The following is a 22,048-nucleotide window of genomic DNA, read 5'->3' as shown; positions in this document are numbered from 1 at the left end:
ACGAGTTCTACTAAGTTGTCCTTAGTCTCTTTATAGTAATATACTTTCTTTCTCTTTTTTTATTTGTCTAACAATTTTGTATCTAAGTGGGAGTTTGAACATAAGAATTGTAAAATTTCAAGAAAAAGTGGAAAAAAATTAAAGTGAAAATGGTATTTAAAAATTAGAGTTGTGTTTGAACATAAATATAATTTTGGGTTATTTTTGAAGTTTTGTGAGTGATCTGAGTCAAAATTTTGAAAAATAGTAGCTTTTAAAGTTTTTCAAATTTTCAAAAAAATTCCAAAATGCATCTTCAAGTGAAAATTGAAAATTTTATGAACAAACGCTGGTTTCGAAAAAAAAGTAAAATTTTCCCAAAAAAGAAAACTATTTCCTATGTCCAAATGGGCTCTAAAATTTAGAGAGCCGATTAATCCAACAATTTGTGTTTGATTAATTAATTTGAAAAGCATTTTTGAGCAGTAATTAGAGCCCGTTTGGATTAGCTGATTATAAATAGCTAATAAGCTTGAAGTGCTGAAAAGCATTTTTAAGTGCTTAAATTGATTTCTTAAATAAGCATTTACGTGTTTGGATATAAGTGCTGAAACTGATAATAAACAAATGATGTGTTTGATAGAAAAATGCTAATAAGTTGTTCTTTCATTAAAATAACTAAAATAACCTTAAATTTTTTACAAAAGATAATAAATTAAAAAGTTTCTTTGTAAAGAAACAACAAATATGGAATGAAAAGAAAGTTACAAAATTTATTTTGGGAAAAATATTTTGTGAATTAGAAAATACTATCAAGGTTAAACTAGTAAAAACCTTGGTCAAACTATAAGTGCTTATTGTGAGCACGTGATTTTTGCCTTACGAAAAACTACTCCAAAATAAATCAAAAATAAAATAAATTTCTTTTACTGTGTAATTTCTGAATTTGCGTGATGCTAAATAATTGTGTTATATCCGTAAATATTTACTATGTCTTAATAAAATGAAAATAAAATAAAATACATATTGCATGCATATAGGATTTAATTATGCATTTAAAAGATAATTTAAATAAAATCACAAAAATATGCATTGGTTCTATTTCAAATGTTTCACTGTGTGATTGATGTTTTGTCTATGTGTTAAATAATTGTTATAGAGTAATTAATATATTTTTGTGAAGTTAAAATTATATTATAGTTAATATTATTGTAATGATAATTTTGTTTTTATTTTTAATTAGGATTTTATTAATTAATAAAATCAATAAATAAAAAATATACAAGTTGTAAAGATTGGACCTGGATTAAAATCCAGGCCCAAATCAATTTACCCCCCTGTCAGCCCAATCCAAACAGCCTGTCCGGTCCAATTCAAAGCCAGAACCAAACGACGTCGTTTGGTCACCTCTCATCAAGGGCCGTTGGATTAAATCCAACCAACGGCCAAGATTTCATCACCCTAACCCAAGACCCTTACCCGATCCATTAACCCGATTCAGTCCGACCCCAACTTTAAACCAAACGACGTCGTTTGGTTTAATGAATTAATCTTGGCCCTTCATCTTGCTTGATCGGACGGACGATATCAATCCACCTGTCATCAAGTAAAATCGTCTCGATTAAGTTCGTCGATTAGTTATATTACGAATTTTCATTTTTGAAAATACTGACTAAAACAGTCTGCTTCTATTGTTTCAGACTAATTATTGACAAATGTTGTAAATAGTCAACTGATTAATACTCGTCAATTAAATCATGTTTGTTTGTGAATCAGTGAATTCAAATGTATGCTGTATATGTTGTTTTCTGAACAGGGCATTGTCAGTATATTGACAATGCTCCTGTGTATGTTTGATCTTAGTTCAATTATAAGTTCAGTTTGCATTATTATGCTGAACTCAGTGTAATATTGTCAAGTTTGAGTTCAAGTTTACAAATGATGATTAGATGTAATTGTGATAGAATGTTTACATTCTTAGGATTCAGTCCAGAACCTAAGAGAATTGGTTATAGCTGTGTTAAATCAGGTTGATAATTAAGTTTGAACAGATTTTTAAATCTGTTTTGTAAATTCTGTTACGATTTTGCATTTAAGGCAGTAATAATAGTGATCACAGTAGTATTTCTGGGATAAAAGCAGTAGGGTAATTTGATAATAATAGAGGGCTGAAAGTGGTATGTTAATGGCTATTAGTTAATGATACTAATGGGGAACAAAGGGTAATGGGGCTGCTTAAAATCAGGATAGGATCATTTAATTTATTCAAAAGCAGTTTTAATGGAACTTTTTGATTTTAAAAGAAGAAGGGGGTCCAAGAAGCACTTAAAAAGATAAAGACCAGCCTTGTATAAATATAGGGAGCTGGACAGCTTAAAAGGGGCAGACTTTAAGAGATTTTTAGAGGAGAAAAAATCTGAAAAGGCAGATTTTGAGAGAAAAACAGAAATCTGAGAAGAAAGAAAAATAGTAAAGGAAACAGAAAATAGAACACTCACATACACACTCACACACAGATACAGCAACAGAAACAGAAAATCAGAAAAAATGGGAATTTGAAACTGAAAAGAAACTGAAATCTGAAATGTTGTTCTTTTGTTGAATCTGTTCAACTTTATGTGATTCCACTGTTCAGTTAAAATCTGAAGTGTCTTTTAAAATACTGTATTGTGCATCTGGTTTCCTCGGGTCGTATTATCGCTCAAATCTGTGGAAATACTGCTATTCTGTTGAATTTGTTACTGCTGCTACTGCTGAAATTTACTCCTTATACCTCCATTTCCAGGTACATATCTTCTTAAATTCTATGTTGGAAAGAGATTCGGCATGATAAATCAATGAAGTTTGAGTTGCAGTTCTATTTTTCCATTTATCTAAGTTTGTTATTATAAATTTCAGTTTTGTTTCATGTTATTTCATATAGAGGTATGCTGGACATGTTAATTATCAGTTGATCATTTTCCTTTGAAATTCATACAAGTATTGTAATAATTTTATCTATTCCAGAATTTCATTAAGGTATAGTTATGGTTGAATTGTTAAGATAGGGAATATGGCATGAGGTTGGTTATTAATTAAGTCTTACGACATTGTTAGACAGGTATAAAGTAGTCCGGGAATATAAAGAAATGAGTGGTTAGTGTATTTCGATTGTTTGGTTGTGGATTAAGGCTAGACGATGATTGATTGTACTTAATTCATATATGGCATAATAATGATTATGGTTAACACCAATAGTTGGAAGTTGCATTATTATCCTCCATTATGTTTGCAAACGTCGAAACAGGGTGAATAATGTTGTAGGCAATATTACTTTATTAAGTCAATTAGGTAGATTTGTTCTCTTTCTTAAAATAACAAATGGCCTAGGAGGTTATAATGTGAAAGTTAGTAACAAGGGTTGATTATATATACATTTACGTTTAACCATAAGCAGAATCAATTATAATAATTTCGCCTATTCGATTAAAAACGAATATATGAGAATAAGTTGAGATGTACATGTACAGATTGCAACACTTTAAATCAATGGTAAGCAAAAAATAGAAATTGCATTAAGTAAATAATAAAAATTCTTGGAAAATATTTCTTTCCTTTATGAATCATTCATTTTCAGTTTCATATGCAATTTATTCTTTGGCATATATATATATATATATGTCATATTTGTTTTAAAGATAGTATTAATCATATTTTTATTCTGTCCCTTGAATTTGAATAGTTGGAATGAATATAATTTATATTCGGAAATTATAATCAATGGGCAACATTTAATAAATTGTGGATTCTTTTCCAAGAATTAAAGGATATCTTAAATGAAGATTTCTCATAATATAATAAACAATTTATGGAAAAATCCCTAATATCATTGCAAATATTTCGCGCAATTAGGGATACGTTCGCGTACCCTGATTATATTTTTAAAAAAAAAAAGCAAAATTCGGATTATGCGTACGCGCAATTTCGAGCGAATATTTAATAAAAGGATTTTTTCAAAGGCGTTAAATTAATTTCATAAAAATCCGCGATGTGCGGTTCAATATTTAAGAAAAACAAATATTTTTGATTCAGCACAATCTCGAAAAAAAATGATTGCTTAATAAATATATTATCAAAAGTTATTGTGTACACGTACGCGTGACACAATTCCGCATTTTTAATTTATAACACGAATATACGTACGCGTAATTCGAATCAAAGAAGGGTTTTCAATCACAATAAGAATAAGCGGTAGTAAAATCATGTAACATCAATATATTTAATAAAAATCAAGATGATTAAGCCAATAATAAAAACAGTTAAGCGACCGTGCTAGAACCACGGAATTCGGAAATGCCTAACACCTTCTTCCGGCTTACTCAGGATTTCTGGTTCGCAGAATAATAAACAGAGTCATATTCTCCTCGATTCAGGGATTAAAATTGGTGACTTGGGACGCCTTAAAATTCCCAGGTGGCGACTCTTAAATGATTAAATAAATCTCGTTTCGACTGTCCTTCAATTGGAGAAAACTCCCCACGCGCCCCGCGGGCGCGGTGAAAAGGAGGTGCGACACTTATAAGCTAAAAGCCATAAGTTGAGGGTGACCAACTTATGACTTATTTTTGTTTATAAGCACTTGGCTTATACGCACTTTAGGTATTTACCAAACACGTAAATAAGCCAAAATGTGCTTATAAGCCAGTTTGACCAGCTTATAAGCTTAGCCAAACACCCTCGTGTTTGACCAAACTTTTAAAAACTGTTTCTAAGTGTATTTTTCTCAAAAGTACTTTTGGAAATAAACTACTTTTTTGTACTTCTCCAAAATTGCTTCTACTTCTACTCAAAATCGCATTCCCCCTCCCCCTCTAATAGCATGTTTGGCCAAGCTACAAAAATTAGTTTATTTTGATAAGTGTTTTTTTTTTTCCTCTCAAAAATACTTTTAGTGAGAAACAATTTGTGTTTGAGTAATTAATTTGCAAAGCACTTCTAAGCAGCAATTAACGTTTGGCCAAACTTTTAAAAAATGCTTATAAATGTATTTTTGTTCAAAATTATTCTTTTAAAAAAATACTTTTGGAGAAAGCTACTTTTTCTTGCTTCTTCTCAAATTGTGTTTTTTCCTTCCAAGTGTTTGGCCAAACAATTCATCAACTTTTTTAAAAAAGCACTTTAATTAAAAAAAATACTTTTAGAATTGAAGAAATTTGGCCAAATAGCTTAATTTTTGAAAAAAGCTCTTCTAGCCAAAAAAAAAAAAAAGAGTTTGGCCAAACAGACCATAAGACAGATTTGTCCGAGACAGAGGGAGTAATAGTATTGCTCTCATTTGGTCAAACAGGAGGACCAAAAGACTTCTAGAAATGTAATTCTATTGGTATTCGAGATGCTAATCATCTGATGTCTTCTGCGTAAATGCAGGGAAATCTGTACTGAGTGTACTGTTCAATTCTTGGCCTTTGACAAAGTACTCGCTTCTTCTTTTGTGTTCCCACTGACACTACACGTACATCAAGTCTTATTCCGTCCTAATTTATGTTACACTCGAAATTTTCACAGTCAAACAAATTATTATTTAATTCTAATTTTTAAGTATTATAATTTATTAATTATTATAACTTATAATATTTTCTTGCATAGTTTTTTAATATATAAATTTTATTTTTAAAAAATTAAAAGAATCTACGTCCAACTACATATCAAGTTAAGAAGTTTTAATTTCGTAAAGCAAAATATATCACATAAATTTAGTGTCCTATAAAAAACCATCATATAATTTGGGACGATAGGGAGTATATATATGGTTAGTCAGACGATTTCAAGACTTTATTATTGCTAAATGTGACAATACTTTATGTAACATATATATGACCATCTCAAAGATGAAGAAGCATTATAGTTGGTTTAATTAAAAATTTATTCATTAGCGGTGACTTGACAATCTTGGGAAATTTCCATGCAGGTATCAACATGGTTCTAGCTAAGGAATCTCCAAAAGTCCGAAAGTGATAGTATAGAATATTCATTCCTTAAATATGGCATAATTAGAAAAACGCACCCATGCGATTAATTCGATGTTGTTATGATTGTTTAATGGACTTTAACGTACATAAACTGACAACATAAAAGAATATGTATATTATTAATATAGTTTAACTTATAGGTTATCATCTTTAACTCTCATTTTACTCATTCCACTCGGAGGCTTATCCGGATATGGGTTTACGTGAATTCATACTCATCTCCCTATTTCTTCAAAATTACTTTAATATATATGTATGAACCCATGCTTAAGGACTTATGGTGCAATTATTATTGGGTGCACTTCTACAAGTAAAATTGGCGGTTCAAATCTCGCTCTAACATATATACATATGTTAATATTACTAAAATTTCAAAAAGAATATAATTTTGAACCTATAATTTTAAAAGTGTAGTGGATCATGGTAAAAGAGCAAAGTTAAACTCGTCAAATATAAATTCTAGATCCACCTCTTCATAATAGTGCACCATCCTCTTGAAATCTTGCATCCGCTTCTGATTTCACTTCTACGCAGGATACCCGTAGATAGATTATAATATTTTATACTCCTTTTGTCCAAGGGATTCAATTAAATCTCCTTTGTAAGAAAACTATATTACGCAAATAAGGCAAATTTCTTTTTATATTTATATATATACCAATGGTAAGAATTCCTTGGCATGAGGAAAGATTTCATGAGTACAATAGCAAAAGACGTTCTAAAATTGCTTTAGATATATAATAGGTTCAAATAAGTGAGAGATTCTCGTATTCTTTTGAATTCCCGTGTTTGTAATTCTGGTTCCGCCATTATGTACACGATACAACTACTACTTAGAGATGACCATGTTGAATAGGTCAAAGACTTGTTAGAAAGGTTAAAGGACAATTAAAACGTACAGCGGTAACATGTTGATATTGACAAAAGCAAGTTACTACTATGGTTTTATACTTGTTTGAACTGTCAGGCTTTGGAACTCTAATTCAAACTTGTTGCAGGAAATATATTGAATACTTTTGACAGAGGCGGTATTGCGGAAGCCAAATGTATATAGTGTGAATAAGTCACAACTACTATATCAAAAATTATAACAGCTACCAAATAATAAATAAGATAATAAAGCAACAATAAAGGGAACACCAGAATTTACGAGGTTCGGCTAATTTTGCCTACTCCTCGGACACAACCAATATTTTATTCCACTCCAAAAATACAAGTGAAATAATACTAAAGAGAGAAGATACAAATGTCTTAAACAGATGAGAAGGCAAATGAGAAGTGTGTTTAAATCATAAACATTAGATCTTCTTTTATATGGGGAAAAATCCCCCCAACTCTTCTCCCAACCAATGTGGGACTTTGGCATTTTGCCAAACTTCAACAAATCTCCACCTTGGCAAAATTTCACATCTTCAATTCTCTCTCAATAACAAATTTTGGTTGTGTCTTCATCTTCAATCTTCAGTGTTCAACAATGTTGATCAAATCCAAACAATGTTGAAACTTAATCGTAGTCACCACTTTTGTCAGCATATCAGCAGGATTCTCTGTAGTATGAATTTTCTTCATCGTGACTCCACCTTCTTCTATGATTTCTCGTACAAAATGATACCGAACATCAATGTGTTTCGTCCTTGCATGATAAACTTGGTTCTTCGCTAATTGAATAGCACTTTGACTATCACAAAAAATTGTGATACCTTTTTGTTCAACACCAAGCTCCTTTAGCAATCCTTGAAGCCAAATTGCCTCCTTCACAGCCTCTGTAATAGCCATGTACTCTGCCTCTGTTGTAGACAAAGCAACTGTTGACTGCAAAGTAGACTTCCAACTAACTGGTGCCTTTGCAAAAGTAAACACATAACCAGTAGTTGATCTTCGTTTGTCCAGATCACCCGCAAAATCTGAGTCACAATATCCAACTACAGACTGATTGTCTTCCTGCTCAAAAACTAACCCGACATCTACAGTATTATGAATATACCGTAGAATCCACTTCACAGCTTGCCAATGCTCCTTCCCTGGATTGTGCATATATCTGCTAATAACTCCAACAACTTGTGAAATGTCAGGCCTTGTGCAAACCATTGCATACATCAAGCTACCAACAACATTTGCGTATGGTACCTTTGACATATACTCTCGTTCAGCTTCATCCATTGGCGACATAGTAGTACTTAGCTTAAAATGGGAAGCAAGTGAAGTACTAACTGGCTTAGTCTTGTCATCTATGCCAAAACGTTGAAGTACTCTCTTCAAATATTCCTTTTGAGATAAACAGAGTTTCTTTGAACGTCTATCTCTAATTATCTCCATGCCAAGAATTTTCTTTGCCTCACCCAAATCCTTCATCTCGAACTCCTTCTTCAGTTGAATCTTCAACTTATCAATTTCTTCCGAATTCTTGGAAGCTATCAACATATCATCAACATATAGGAGAAGATATACAAAGGAACCATCTTTAAGCTTGCGCAAATACACACAATGATCGTATTTGCTTCTCTTGTACCCTTGCCGCAACATAAACTCGTCAAATCGCTTGTACCATTGTCTAGAAGATTGTTTCAATCCGTACAACGATTTTTCAAGTTTGCATACCATATTTTCTTTTCCAGCAACTTTGAATCCTTCTGGCTGAGTCATGTAGATTTCCTCCTCCAAGTTTCCATGTAAAAATGCAGTTTTTACATCCATCTGAACTAGTTCCAAATCCAATTGTGCTACCAAAGCCAACATAATTCTAATGGAGGAATGTTTTACAACTGGAGAAAACACTTCATTGTAATCAATTCCCTCCTTTTGAGCATATCCTTTGGCCACCAATCTTGCTTTGTAGCGAACATCTACTTGGTTAGGAAATCCTTCCTTCTTTGCAAATACTCATTTGCACCCAATTGCTTTCTTTCCCTTCGGGAGATTGGCCAATCTCCATGTATGATTCTGATGAAGGGACTGTATTTCATCATTCATGGCAATCCTCCACTTATCTTCTTCTGAACTTTGGACTGCATCTTTATAAGTGGTAGGAACATCATCAGCTACAATTGAGGTTGCACAAGCAACTGTTTCTATGAGACGATCAGGTTTCGTTATTGTTCTTTTTGGCCTGCTGGTTGCTATTGATTCAAGTTGTTGTTGAGGTTCCTGAGTTGGAATCTCCTCTACTGGCTCTCCTTCCAGAGGGTAATCTTCATTTGTTTCCTCCTCTGCTTCTTGTGTAGGAAAAATAAATTTTCCCTCAAACTCCACCTGCTTAGAAGCACCTTCATTTTGTTTGGTATCTTCTGTTACCTTATTTACCATAGCAGATTCATCAAAGGTAACATCCCTGCTGAATATTACTTTCTTTGTCATAGGACACCATAAGCGATATCCTTTGACTCCAGAAGTAATTCCCATAAAAATAGCCTTCTTTGCCCTTGGATCCAATTTTGACTCTGTCACATGATAATATGCAGTTGAGCCAAACACGTGCAAAGAGTCATAATCTACAGCAGGCTTTCCATACCATTTTTCAAATGGTGTCTTGCCATCAATAGCAGCAGATGGTAGACGATTAATGAGGTGGCATGCATATGTAATTGCCTCAGCCCAAAATTCTTTGCCCAAGCCAGCATTGGACAACATACACCGTACCTTCTCCAGCAAGGTCCGGTTCATACGTTCTGCCACTCCATTCTGTTGTGGTGTATGTCTAACAGTGAAGTGTCGGACGATGCCATCATTTTCACAGACCTTATTGAAATGATCATTTTTGTATTCACCTCCATTGTCTGTGCGAATACACTTGATCCTCCTGCCTGTTTGATTCTCCACCATCGTCTTCCATTTGAGAAAAATTCCCAGCACTTCATCTTTGTTTTTCATTGTATACACCCACACTCTTCGGGAAAAATCATCAACAAAGGTTACAAAATAGTGTTTCCCACCCAATGAAGGTGTTTTGGAAGGACCCCAAACATCAGAGTGTACATAATCCAAAATGCCTTTAGTATTATGGATCGCTGTACCAAATTTAACCCTTGTCTGTTTCCCTTTGACACAATGCTCACAAAACTCCAAGTTGCAAGCCTTTACTCCTTTTAACAATCCTTGATCTGATAGAGTTTTCAAGGATTTTCCTCCAGCATGTCCCAAGCGCATGTGCCATAGCTTGGTTGCTTCTGCCTCTTTGTCGTCACTGGATGTCACTATCGTTGTCCCAATAACTGTACTGCCACGATAGCGGTACATATTATTATTCTTCCGATTAGCCTTCATTACCACTAGTGCACCGGAGCATACTCTCATCACTCCATTTTCTGCAATGATTTTGAACCCTTTTGATTCTAGGGCTCCTACAGAGATGAGATTCTTCTTCAAATCCGGTACAAATCGAACATCTGTTAATGTTCTGATCATTCCATCATGGTTCCTTAATCGTATTGAACCAATGCCATATGAGGTAAGAGGGCTGTTATCCGCTGTGTGGATGACTCCATATTCTCCTTCTTGAAATTCCACAAACCAGTCCCTGTTGGGACACATATGATAGCTACAAGCCGAGTCCATCAACCATATGTCTGATGATGTTGATGACTCTGTTGTAACTAATGAGAAGTCTGAATCATCATAATCAGCTACATTTGAATCCATAATGGCCTTTCCATTGTTATGTTTGGCCTTATTCTTCAACTTCGGACAGTCTTTCTTCCAGTGCCCCTTTTCTCGACAAAAGGCACATTCATCTTTGCTGGGTCTGGATCTTGACTTGGATCTTCCCTTCTTTGTCCTCGTTTGATTTTGAGGACGACCCCTCACAAATAGTGCTTCTCCTTCTCCACCTTTCTGTTTTTCTCGCTTTCTTTGTTCATAGCTGTACAAAGCCAAACAAACTTCTCTGAGAGAAACTTCGTCATTTCCATGGAGTAGAGTAGTTTCAAGGTGCTCATACTCATCAGGAAGTGACGCCAACAACATCAAGGCCAAGTCACCATCATCATAAGTTGTATCCATATATTGCAAATCTGTGACCAACTTATTGAAACTGGTGATATGTTCATTCATCGTGGTACCAGGAACATAGGTGAACTGAAACAGTCTCTTCTTCATGTACAATTTATTTTGACTGTTTTTCTTCAAAAATTTATCCTCCAGTACTTTCCATAATTTACTTGCAGAAGTTTCCTTTGTGTATGGATATTTTTGCTCTCTAGCAAGGTAGGATCGAATGGTACCGCAAGCAACACGATTGAGAATCTTCCAATCTTCTTCTCCTATAACATCTGGTTTCTTTTCTTCAATGGCCATATCTAGCCCTTGTTGAAAAAGGACATCTAGAACCTCGCCTTGCCACATCCCAAAATGTCCGGACCCGTCAAATATTTCTACCGCAAATTTCGCATTTGACACGATTCTTGTCATAAGCAAAGATGCCAATGATGACGTATTGTTGACATTTGATGTAGATTCTTCTTGTTTATTGTCTCCCATTTTTGACACAAATATTATTTAATAGCTGACGACACAAATCAAGATTATTTCCTTTCTGGTGTGGAAGATCAGACTAAGCTGCAACCACAGAGCATACTCAGATAGAACCTTGACTCAGTTACCAAGATAAATCTTTTCTGATGTAGAAGATCAGAATATGCTGCAACCACAGAACAGACTTAGCCAGTATCTTGGCTCTGATACCAATTGTTGCGGAAGCCAAATGTATATAGTGTGAATAAGTCACAACTACTATACCGAAAATTATGACAGCCACCAAATAATAAATAAGACAATAAAGCAACAATAAAGGGAACACCAGAATTTACGAGGTTCGGCTAATTTTGCCTACTCCTCGGACACAGCCAATATTTTATTCCACTCCAAAAATACAAGTGAAATAATACTAAAGAGAGAAGATACAAATGCCTTAAACAGATGAGAAGGCAAATGAGAGGTGTGTTTAAATCCTAAACATTATGTCTTCTTTTATAGGGGGGAAAATCCCCCCAACTCTTCTCCCAACCGATGTGGGACTTTGGCATTTTGCCAAACTTCAACAGGCGGAACCAAGATTGAAGTTGATGACTATAAAAATCAAAATTTTAGTCCTTTTAAATTACTAAATTTTAGATTAATGATTTGTGTTTATTTAATAAATTTAGTTTGAACCAAAACTTTTAAATTCGGCCGAGCCAATCTAGGTCCGCCATTGAGAGTTATTCAAAACCTAGTGTTTAGAAACCCTTCGACACGTCTAGATCATTAATTGAGGAACTCAGAGATGAAGCAGGCTGTAGGAGGAGCAATAAAGAGTTACTATTAATTGCCTTCAAAAAGTTTTATTATTATAGAATAAGAACCAAATATTGATAAGCAAATTAAAGAAATAAGAAGATATATAGGCATGGAATAAATGCTTTATACGACTTGGTGTTTGTCTGTTGTACGATTCATGAATCTGCTCATCAGTTTATTCATTCACATGCTTACTGAGTGCCTTTTCTTTTTTCTATATTTAGATAGACTAGACCAATTCAAGTTCTTGATTCCCCAATCCCTCTCTATCTCTCTTGTCATCTTGCATAATCACTGAGAGATTTGCAAAGTCTGATTTACCTTTTCCTCACAAAATCTCTCTATAGATTACATTATAATGTATTATATTTCTTTTCTTTTTTTCCGGGGGTCAAGATATACGTTATATATCTGTTGCTGCATATAAGCAAATTAAAAAGGAAGAAAAAATAGAACGTTTAAGAATGCATGAGAGGGACTAAATGCAAAACATGTTGAATAGAGAATGGAAGAGCATAATTGAGGGGCAAAAACGTCATTTAGAGGATCTTTAAAGTACAAGTTATTTTATTTTAAGGACTAATGTGATGGCCAATTTCTAACTGCATATCAGTTACACTTAACGCGGAATTTCTGTTGGATTTGATATTGTGATATATATAGAACTTATATAAAGTACTTCTTTATGACCTTGTTGAGCAATTAACTATCAATGTTTTGCTTTGTGGTCACTCTATTTTATCTACCAATATTCTTGAAAATGATAAATGTTAATCCATTTTAACCTACTCAATATAGGAATTAATTGTTCTCCACATAAATCCTCATATTATTTATTGTTTCAAAAGACTTTATTTTGCAGGAATATCTTATAAAATTTATGGTTATTTTTGTGACCAAATACTAAAAACAAACAGTTAGACATAAATACTTTTATCAAGATTCTTTAAAGATTTATCAGTTAATTATACCTATTTAAAAGTTGAATTTTATCTCGTTAGAGATTTTGGAATGAAGATTGGCCTAAATCAAGAAAAAAAAAAATTGATAAGCGATACTGCCATAGTGTATAGTATAAAGATGACTAACATTGACTTAATATTTTACAATAAACTAACTTAATAATATATAAAAATACAAAAAAAACAAAGAGAGAAAATACTTAGTTGTTTGTTCACTGTGTGTAATTTCTTAATAATTAGAAAAGGATGATGAAGAGAAAATATTATTTGAGAATGGAAGGAGTTCAAATATTAATTGTATGAAAGTGTATTATCTATATATTTATCTATACTATCATTAAATGCTCGACAAAGTCTACAAATGAAAAGTTGAAATGGTATATTTATTCACACTTGACTTCAAAGTTGTATCATTTGTTGTTGGGAATTAAAAAGTTTTTGAAAGTTCAAAACAATTTAAAGATGTTATGTAATTATATTAGTTTACTTTGTTGGAATTTTTTTTACATGTTGATTCCTTATTTGCATAATATTTTTTAATCTTAAATTATAAGACTTTCGTACATAGTTCAAATAAGAAACGATTTAATAAGCAAAACAATTTAGGAGATTTTAAATTTCTAAATATTAAGAAAGTAACTTAATTACAATCTTGTCCAATGTGCAATTTATTTTAAAGGGTAAAAAGGCGAATGATATTTTTGTAAGCATAAATTATAATTCTACCAGGATCTTGAACATGATAATCTTACATGTAATCGTCATAGAAACCATACCTGAAGCGGAATCCATTATCTTGAAGCGGAAGCGTTAATTCAAAAACTGGTTTCTCGCCCCTTGCTCTAACTTTATGTTACCGCCGCCTTTAGAGATGGAAGAGAGAATAAAGAAAATACGGTAACCCTAATGAGTGGGGAGAGGACCAATTTATAGAGGTCTCACTTAATCTGGTACGTCCATCAAGTAACCAATCGGACGGATGAGATTTGATAATTAATTAAATATTAATTATGGGTGTTATACCTATTGGGCCACACATACATAGGAAAATAACTTACATTCTCCCACTTGGCCCAATAATCATATAATATTAATATTTAATATAGGAACATTAGTTGCGCATAAACAAATCTCTTCTATAATGTCCATCATAAATATCATAATACGATAAACTACTAAATGTGAGTTATGGCGGTTATATATAATTTATCTACATACTCCCTTCCATATACTACAACATTAGCAACTCATCGTATCAGGTCCATAAGCTATAAAATATTATGGTCCACAATAATATCTCATTGAGACTTATCCTGTAATATCTCAAAACAATAATGTGTACACCATTATGAGAAGCAAGAAATCATTAATGTATATCAGAAACATATAAATGAGCTCAGAGTGTCAAAACATCATAAATACATCAGTCATAAATACAGCCAAGACCCATTCTATGTACATGTTCTTTAAATATCTTTGGCTGTAAACCTTTCGTTAATGGATCTACAATCATGAGATCAGTTCTAATATGCTCAAGTGACACTCTTTGTTTCTGAACTTCCTCCTTGACGGTAAAGTACTTTAATTCCATATGTTTGGCACCTTTGGAGTACTTATCGTTCTTGGAGAAGAATACTGCTGCAGAATTATCACAGTAAATTTTCAGCGGCTTGGTAATGGTGTCGACAACCCCAAGTCCTGAAATAAAGTTTCGCAGCCATAATGCATGAATTGTGGCTTCAAAACATGCTACAAATTCTGCTTCCATCGTGGATGTAGCAATGACAGACTGTTTGTCACTCTTCCACGATATTGCTCCTTCAGCTAATTGGAACAAATAACCAAATGTTGATTTTCTAGTGTCAATACATCCAGCGAAATCTGAATCCGAGTATCCAACAACTTCCAAATACTTGGATCTCCTATACATGAGCATGTAATCCTTCATTCCTTTCAGGTACCTCAAAACTTTCTTTGCAGCTTTCCAATGATCAATTCTTGGGTTACTCTGATATCTTCCTAGCATTCCGACCGCAAAACTAATATCCGGTTTTGTGCAAGTCTGAGCATACATTAGACTACCAACAATTGAAGAGTAAGGAATTGATTCCATTTTTTTTCATTCTACATCATTCTTAGGGCATTGCATGAGACTAAATTTGTCCCCTTTTTGAATTGGAACAATTCCTGCTGAAAATTATTCATGCTGAATCTCTCTAGAATTCTTTCGATATAGCCTTTCTGAGACAATCCCAATAATCCTTGTGATCTATCACGGAATATTTCTATTTCTATCACAAAGGATGCCTCACCCATATCTTTCATTTTAAAATTCTTAGAGAGAAAATCTTTAGTCTCACGCAATATGCCTAAATCATTAGCAGCAAGTAGAATATCATCAACATATAGGACTAAAAATATAAACTTGCTCCCACTGATCTTTTGGTATATACATCGATCAACGGTATTTTCCACAAATCCAAAAGATGTTATGGTATCATTAAACTTTATATACCATTGTCGTGAGGCTTGTTTAAGTCCATATATTGACTTCTTCAGTTTACACACTATTTGACCTTTTCCTTTAGTTTCGAAACCCTCTGGTTGGTCCATATAAACTTCTTCATCGAGGTCTCCATTAAGAAAGACAGTTTTCACATCCATTTGGTGTAACTCTAAATCATAATGAGCCACCAAAGCCATAATAACTCTTAATGAGTCTTTCTTTGAGACCGGCAAAAAGGTCTCTTTATAATCAATGTCTCCTTTCTGAGTATAACCCTCGGCAACAAGCCTGGCTTTGTATCTCTCAATATTGCCATTTGAATCGCGTTTGGTCTTAAAGACCCATCTACACCCGATTCTCTTAGAACTTTCTAGCAATTCAACAAGATCCCAGACTTTATTGTATTCCATGGATTTTAACTCTTCCTTCATGGCATCAATCCATTTTTCAGACTCATTACTTTCTATGGCTTGTGAAAATGAAACCAGATCCTTATTAAGACCAATGTCAAAATCTGACTCCTGCAAATAAACCACGTAATCATTTGAAATAGCCGATTTTCTAACTCTTTGAAATTTTCTTAATGACATTTCTTGTGGTTCATTTGTGTCAGATATTTGTGAGTTAGTTTCTTCATGAGGTGTTTCATCTAAATGTTGCTCGGTGTTGTCAAAGTGTTCTTCAACAATTGGAACAATATTTGGTATTTGTGTGGAAGTAGGCACATTTTTGGGTAATAGAATATTGACCCTCACCTCTTTAATGTCCACACTTTGCTTTTCAACACTCCCACTAACTTCACCATTCTCAATGAATCTTGCATTACCAGTTTCAACAATTCTCGAACTATGGTTTGGACAGTAAAACACATACCCTTTAGATTTTTCTAGGTAACCAATAAAGTAACCACTTACTGTTCAACAACAACAACAACAACAACAACAACAACGACCCAGTATAATCCCACAAGTGGGGTCTGGGGAGGGTAATATGTACGCAGACCTTACCCCTACCCCGAAGGGTAGAGAGGCTGTTTCCAGGAGACCCTCGGCTCAAAAAAGCAACAGGAGCCGATATATTAGTACCATAAAAATGCATAATAAAATACCAACAATATAAGAGATATGAAATACAGAATACGAAATACGAAATAGATGGTTGGTATAGTACAACTAGCAGGTAAAGCCCTGCATCAATAGACGACCAATGACATTCTTAGTCTAACTCCTAACTGGCTAGTCTCACTCTATTGTGCTGTAGAAATATTCACAAAGTTTTCCCTAACCTACAACCTTAATGCTCGACCTCCATAATTCCCTGTCAAGGGCCATGTCCTCAGTAATCCTAAGTCGCGCCATGTCCTGTCTGATCACCTCTCCCTAATACTTCTTAGGTCGTCCTCTACCTCTCCGCGTGCCCACTACAGCCAGTCGCTCACACCTCCTCACCGGTGCATCAGTGCTCCTCCTCTGAATGTGCCCGAACCATCTGAGTCTTACTTCCCGCATCTTGTCCTCCATGGGGGCCACGCCCACCTTCTCTCGAATATCTTCATTCCTAATCTTATCCATCCTTGTATGCCCGCACATCCACCTCAACATCCTCATCTCTGCTACTTTCATCTTCTGGATGTGTGAGTTCTTTACCGGCCAACATTCAGTTCCATATAACATGGCAGGCCTAACCACTGCTCTATAAAACTTACCTTTTAGTAACGGTGGCACTTTCTTGTCACACAAGACTCCCGACGCTAACCTCCACTTCATCCACCCCACCCCTATACGGTGTGTGACATCCTCGTCAATCTCCCCGATCCCCTGAATAACCGATCCAAGGTACTTGAAACTACCCCTCTTGGGAATGACTTGAGAGTCAAGCCTCACTTCAACTCCCGCTTCCGTCGGCTCAACTCCAAATTTGCACTCGAGGTATTCCGTCTTCGTCCTGCTCAACTTGAAACCTTTAGACTCAAGAGCATGTCTCCAAATCTCTAGCCTCTCGTTGACGCCGCCTCGTGTCTCGTCAATTAGAATAATGTCATCAGCAAATAGCATGCACCATGGCACCTCCCCTTGAATATGATGAGTCAGTGCATCCATCACCAGGGCAAATAGGAATGGGCTGAGCGCAGACCCTTGGTGCAACCCCGTAATAACTGGAAAGTGTTCAGAGTCGCCTCCTACTGTCCTAACCCGAGTCTTAGCTCCATCATACATGTCTTTAATCACCCTAATATAGTTACTCGGGACCCCTTTATCCTCTAAGCAGCTCCATAAGACCTTCCTAGGAACCTTATCGTACGCTTTCTCCAGATCAATAAACACCATGTGGAGATCCTTCTTCTTATCTCTGTACTGTTCCACCATCCTCCTAATAAGGTGGATAGCTTCTGTGGTAGATCGTCCCGGCATGAACCCGAACTGGTTGTCTGAAATAGACACCGTCCTTCGCACTCTCATTTCTACCACTCTCTCCCAAACTTTCATGGTATGACTTAGTAATTTGATGCCCCTATAGTTGTTACAGCTCTGGACATCACCTTTGTTCTTATACAACGGGACCATTGTACTCCACCTCCACTCTTCAGGCATTCTATTAGTCTTGAATATAACACTGTGCACATATGCCACGTTCCTCGAGGAACTTTGCAAATGGACCTGGACATTGTCCTGACTCATTATATTTTTCATAGTATTCACCACCTCTATTTGACTTAATGATTTTCACCTTTTTATCTAATTGTCTTTCAACCTCATTGACAAACACCATGAGAGCATCTGCGGCTTGAGATTTTTCTTTCAGCAAATAGATGTATCCATAACGTGAAAAATCATCGATAAAAGTGATAAAATATTTCTCTCCACCAAAAGATGGAACATCAAAGGGTCCACAAATATCGGTGTGTATAATTTCAAGAAGCTAGGTGCTTCTTGTGGCACCTTTCTTACTATGCTTGGTTTGCTTTCCCTTAATGCAATCCAAACACATAGTAAGATCAGTAAAATTTAGATTCGGAAGAATCTCATTTTTTACTAATCTTTCTAACCTTTCTTTGGATATATGACCCAAACGTCTATGCCACAAGTAAGCAGAACTTTCATCTAGTGAATTACATTTAATTCCAACATTATGTTGAACAGTAAGAAGGGATTCAGAAAAACCAATATCGAGTTTCAATTTATATAAACCATCACTGAGAAAGCCAGAACCATAAAAAATAGCATTCTTATATAAATTGAAACATCCATTTCCAAACTTTAAATCAAATCCAGAAACATCAAGTCTTGAAAGAGAAATCAAATTCCTAGAAACTGAAGGTACATAAAGAGTCTGTAATAGATCAAGGTGACGTCCAGTCTCCATGATCAAACGATAAGTCCCTATGCCTTCAATTGGAGCCTTCATACGATTTCCCATGAACGAGAAATCCTTATTTGGATTTATAGTTTGGATCGTAAGGAATCCCTGCAACGTAGTAGATACATGAGCAGTTGCACCAGAATCAAGCCACCAAGTATTATTAGGAACTTCTACTAAATTTGATTCGAAACATACAAAAGCACTAATTGTACCTTTCTTTTCGAACTAAGCTTTACGTTTCAGGCAATCTTTCTTATAGTGTCCTTCCTTGTTACAGAAACGACACGTATCTGCCTTATGTTCTTTGTTAGCATCCTATTGAGCTTTAGCAGGTGCTTTCTTCTTCTTGAACTTGTTGGCCTTCACTTTAAGTCCTTTACCAGCTCCTTGAACCATGAAGTTAATTGAATGATTCCCTTGTTTCTTAAGTCTTGACTCCTCCTGAGTAAGCATACTGGACAATTCACTAACATTCCACTTATCCTTAATAGTGTTATAGTTAATTTGAAAAGGTCCATACTCAGGAGGCACCGAGTTCAGAATAAACTAAACTAAGAAGGAATCATCCACTTTCATCCCCAAGGTCTGAAGTCTTGCTGCAATGTTAGTCATCTCGATGATATGATTTTGCGTACTACGCGACCCATCAAACTTCATGGTCATGAGTTCAACCATTAGTGTACCAGCGAGAGACTTATCTGCAGAACGAAAACGTTCTTCCACAAACTTCAGGTATTCCCTGGCACTTTCTGTTTGTGGAATAGTACTCTTAATGTTGTTGGAAATATATCATTCGCATAAACATAAGGCTTAGCCTGTTAGAGCGTTCCAATGCTTTATGGAAAGACTTCTCATCCGCACTGCTCGAATCAGTAATGGCAACGGGCTTATCATTTAGCAGAGCCAAGTCAAGATCCATCACACCTAAGTGGAACTGGACTTGTTCACACCATTCAGAGAAGTTCAATCTATTGAACACAATAACAGACGAAGCAAGCGAATGAAAAGGAATAACTGCAAAATAGATAATACATGCTCACAAATCAATATGGATTCAACAAAACAGTTAAAGCATATCGCAATTCTCCTTTGGGTAGATACTACGACACACTATCATAATTTAAATGTCATTTAGTCTTAATAGGTAATTAAGTATTTTTAACCAAATATATATGTCATCTTTGGACAGATAATATATATCTGACTAAGAATATTAATTTGCCTCCTCATATTCACTATTCATAGAATAATTGATTCACCTTTGGGTAAATCCTTAAGTTCTAGCAATAGTGAAGATTAATTTATCCACTAATTTTTATTATACGCATTTCATTAATTTCATGGATAAACTACAATTTTATGTATGCATATTTTCATAAACAAACTAGTTTGGCTACTTTGGTGACTAACAAACTATATAACATAAGTGCACACACAAAATAGAGATCATAAGATTTTATGCATGTGAATACTTTAAATAATCTAATACTTAATGCTTAGATGCACATAATATTTTCTAACATGTAGCTGAAAGTATCAATATTCATACCAACATATTGGTTCTTCGTAATAAATTCTTCCTTTATTTTATTTAAATAAAAGTAAGAAAAATGACCCCAAATTTCTTAAAGGCAGTAACAGTCATAAGCGCTTTTCATAATTATAAGCAATAACATCATTTAATGCACACTTTAACGTCAGAACCCAAGATCAATATCATGAACTTAGTACAGACACTTCATTAGCTATCCTTTTGTTTTAATTAGCCAATCAATAATTGTCTAGTAATACTTTATTGGTGACTTATCAACTTTAGATGTTAGAGAAACCTTAAAGTAAACATTATCAGTAAACATTCACAGGCAATTCAAAGACACGATAAAACGACGAAAACCCTTGAAACAATGGTTTATTATCGATGCCACCTCAGATTCGAAAGCAGTACCAATTATAATGGCGAATTGAAAGCAATTCGATAATCACGTCGGAACAGTTATACATACATCATAATCTAGTCTTTCTTTCAAGAAAATTATCCGTTCAAATATCCAGGCTCTTGATACCACATGTAAGCATAAATTATAATTCTACCAGGATCTTGAACATGATAATCTTACATGTAATCGTTATAGAAAATATACATGAAGCGGAATCCATTATTTTGAAGCGGAAGCGTTAATTCAAAAACTGGTTTCTCGCCCCTTGCCCTAACTTTATGTTACCGCCGCCTTTAGAGATGAAAGAGAGAATAAAGAAAATACGATAACCCTAATGGGTGGGAGAGGACCAATTTATAGAGGTTCTCACTTAATTTGGTACGTCCATCAAGTAACCAATCGGACGGATGAGATTTGATAATTAATTAAATATTAATTATGGGCCTTAGACCTATTGGGCCACACATACATAGGAAAATAACTTACAATTTTTACTAAGAGACTTCGTGCTCTTGATTTTGGTTAGTAATATAGTCCAAAATTACCTAATATTTCTGAATAAATAATTAGGTCACGTATTTTAAACCTTAAAGTAATACCTAATTTGTGCAAGTTAGACGAGTTAATTACATATATTTATGGATCTAGTAAATACAATATTGGCGTGTGAGATGCGTGGCTGGTCCACATATGGAAAATAGATGCTCATGTTACAATAGGCAATTGCTATATTCTAAGATCATGATTTTACACGCTAGAAACTTTTGTGCAAATCCACCACAAATCTAGTGTTATCTATGTGCATCAATGGAATCGAATGTATTATAGTAAGAGTTAACAACAAAAATTGATACAATCTTGACCCATATATGTGAATGGTATTAAGAGATAACTACAATGTAATGAAATATATAGCAAGATAATTAAATGAAGAATCAAATATTTACGATGTGTATGATTCAAACTAATAGTATTACAGTTTGAATTGTGACCTCTTGATCCGTACAAGATCGTATATTTGTTATT

At 34.5% G+C, this 22,048-nt stretch overlaps 1 protein-coding gene across 1 annotated transcript; it reads right to left on the bottom strand.

Annotated features, from left to right (window-relative positions):
- Nucleotides 1-14,642: 14,642 nt before the first annotated feature.
- LOC138888115 (secreted RxLR effector protein 161-like) lies at nt 14,643-15,332 on the bottom strand. Its single transcript, XM_070169928.1, has one exon. The coding sequence runs from the start codon at nt 15,330-15,332 to the stop codon at nt 14,643-14,645; it is 690 nt and encodes a 229-aa protein (XP_070026029.1).
- Between the last annotated feature and the right edge of the window lie 6,716 nt (nt 15,333-22,048).

This window comes from Nicotiana sylvestris, chromosome 3, assembly GCF_000393655.2.
Source record: "Nicotiana sylvestris chromosome 3, ASM39365v2, whole genome shotgun sequence".
Lineage (NCBI taxonomy): Eukaryota > Viridiplantae > Streptophyta > Magnoliopsida > Solanales > Solanaceae > Nicotiana > Nicotiana sylvestris.
Note: the sequence above shows the minus strand (reverse complement) of the source record. Positions and strands in the feature narration are given on the sequence as shown.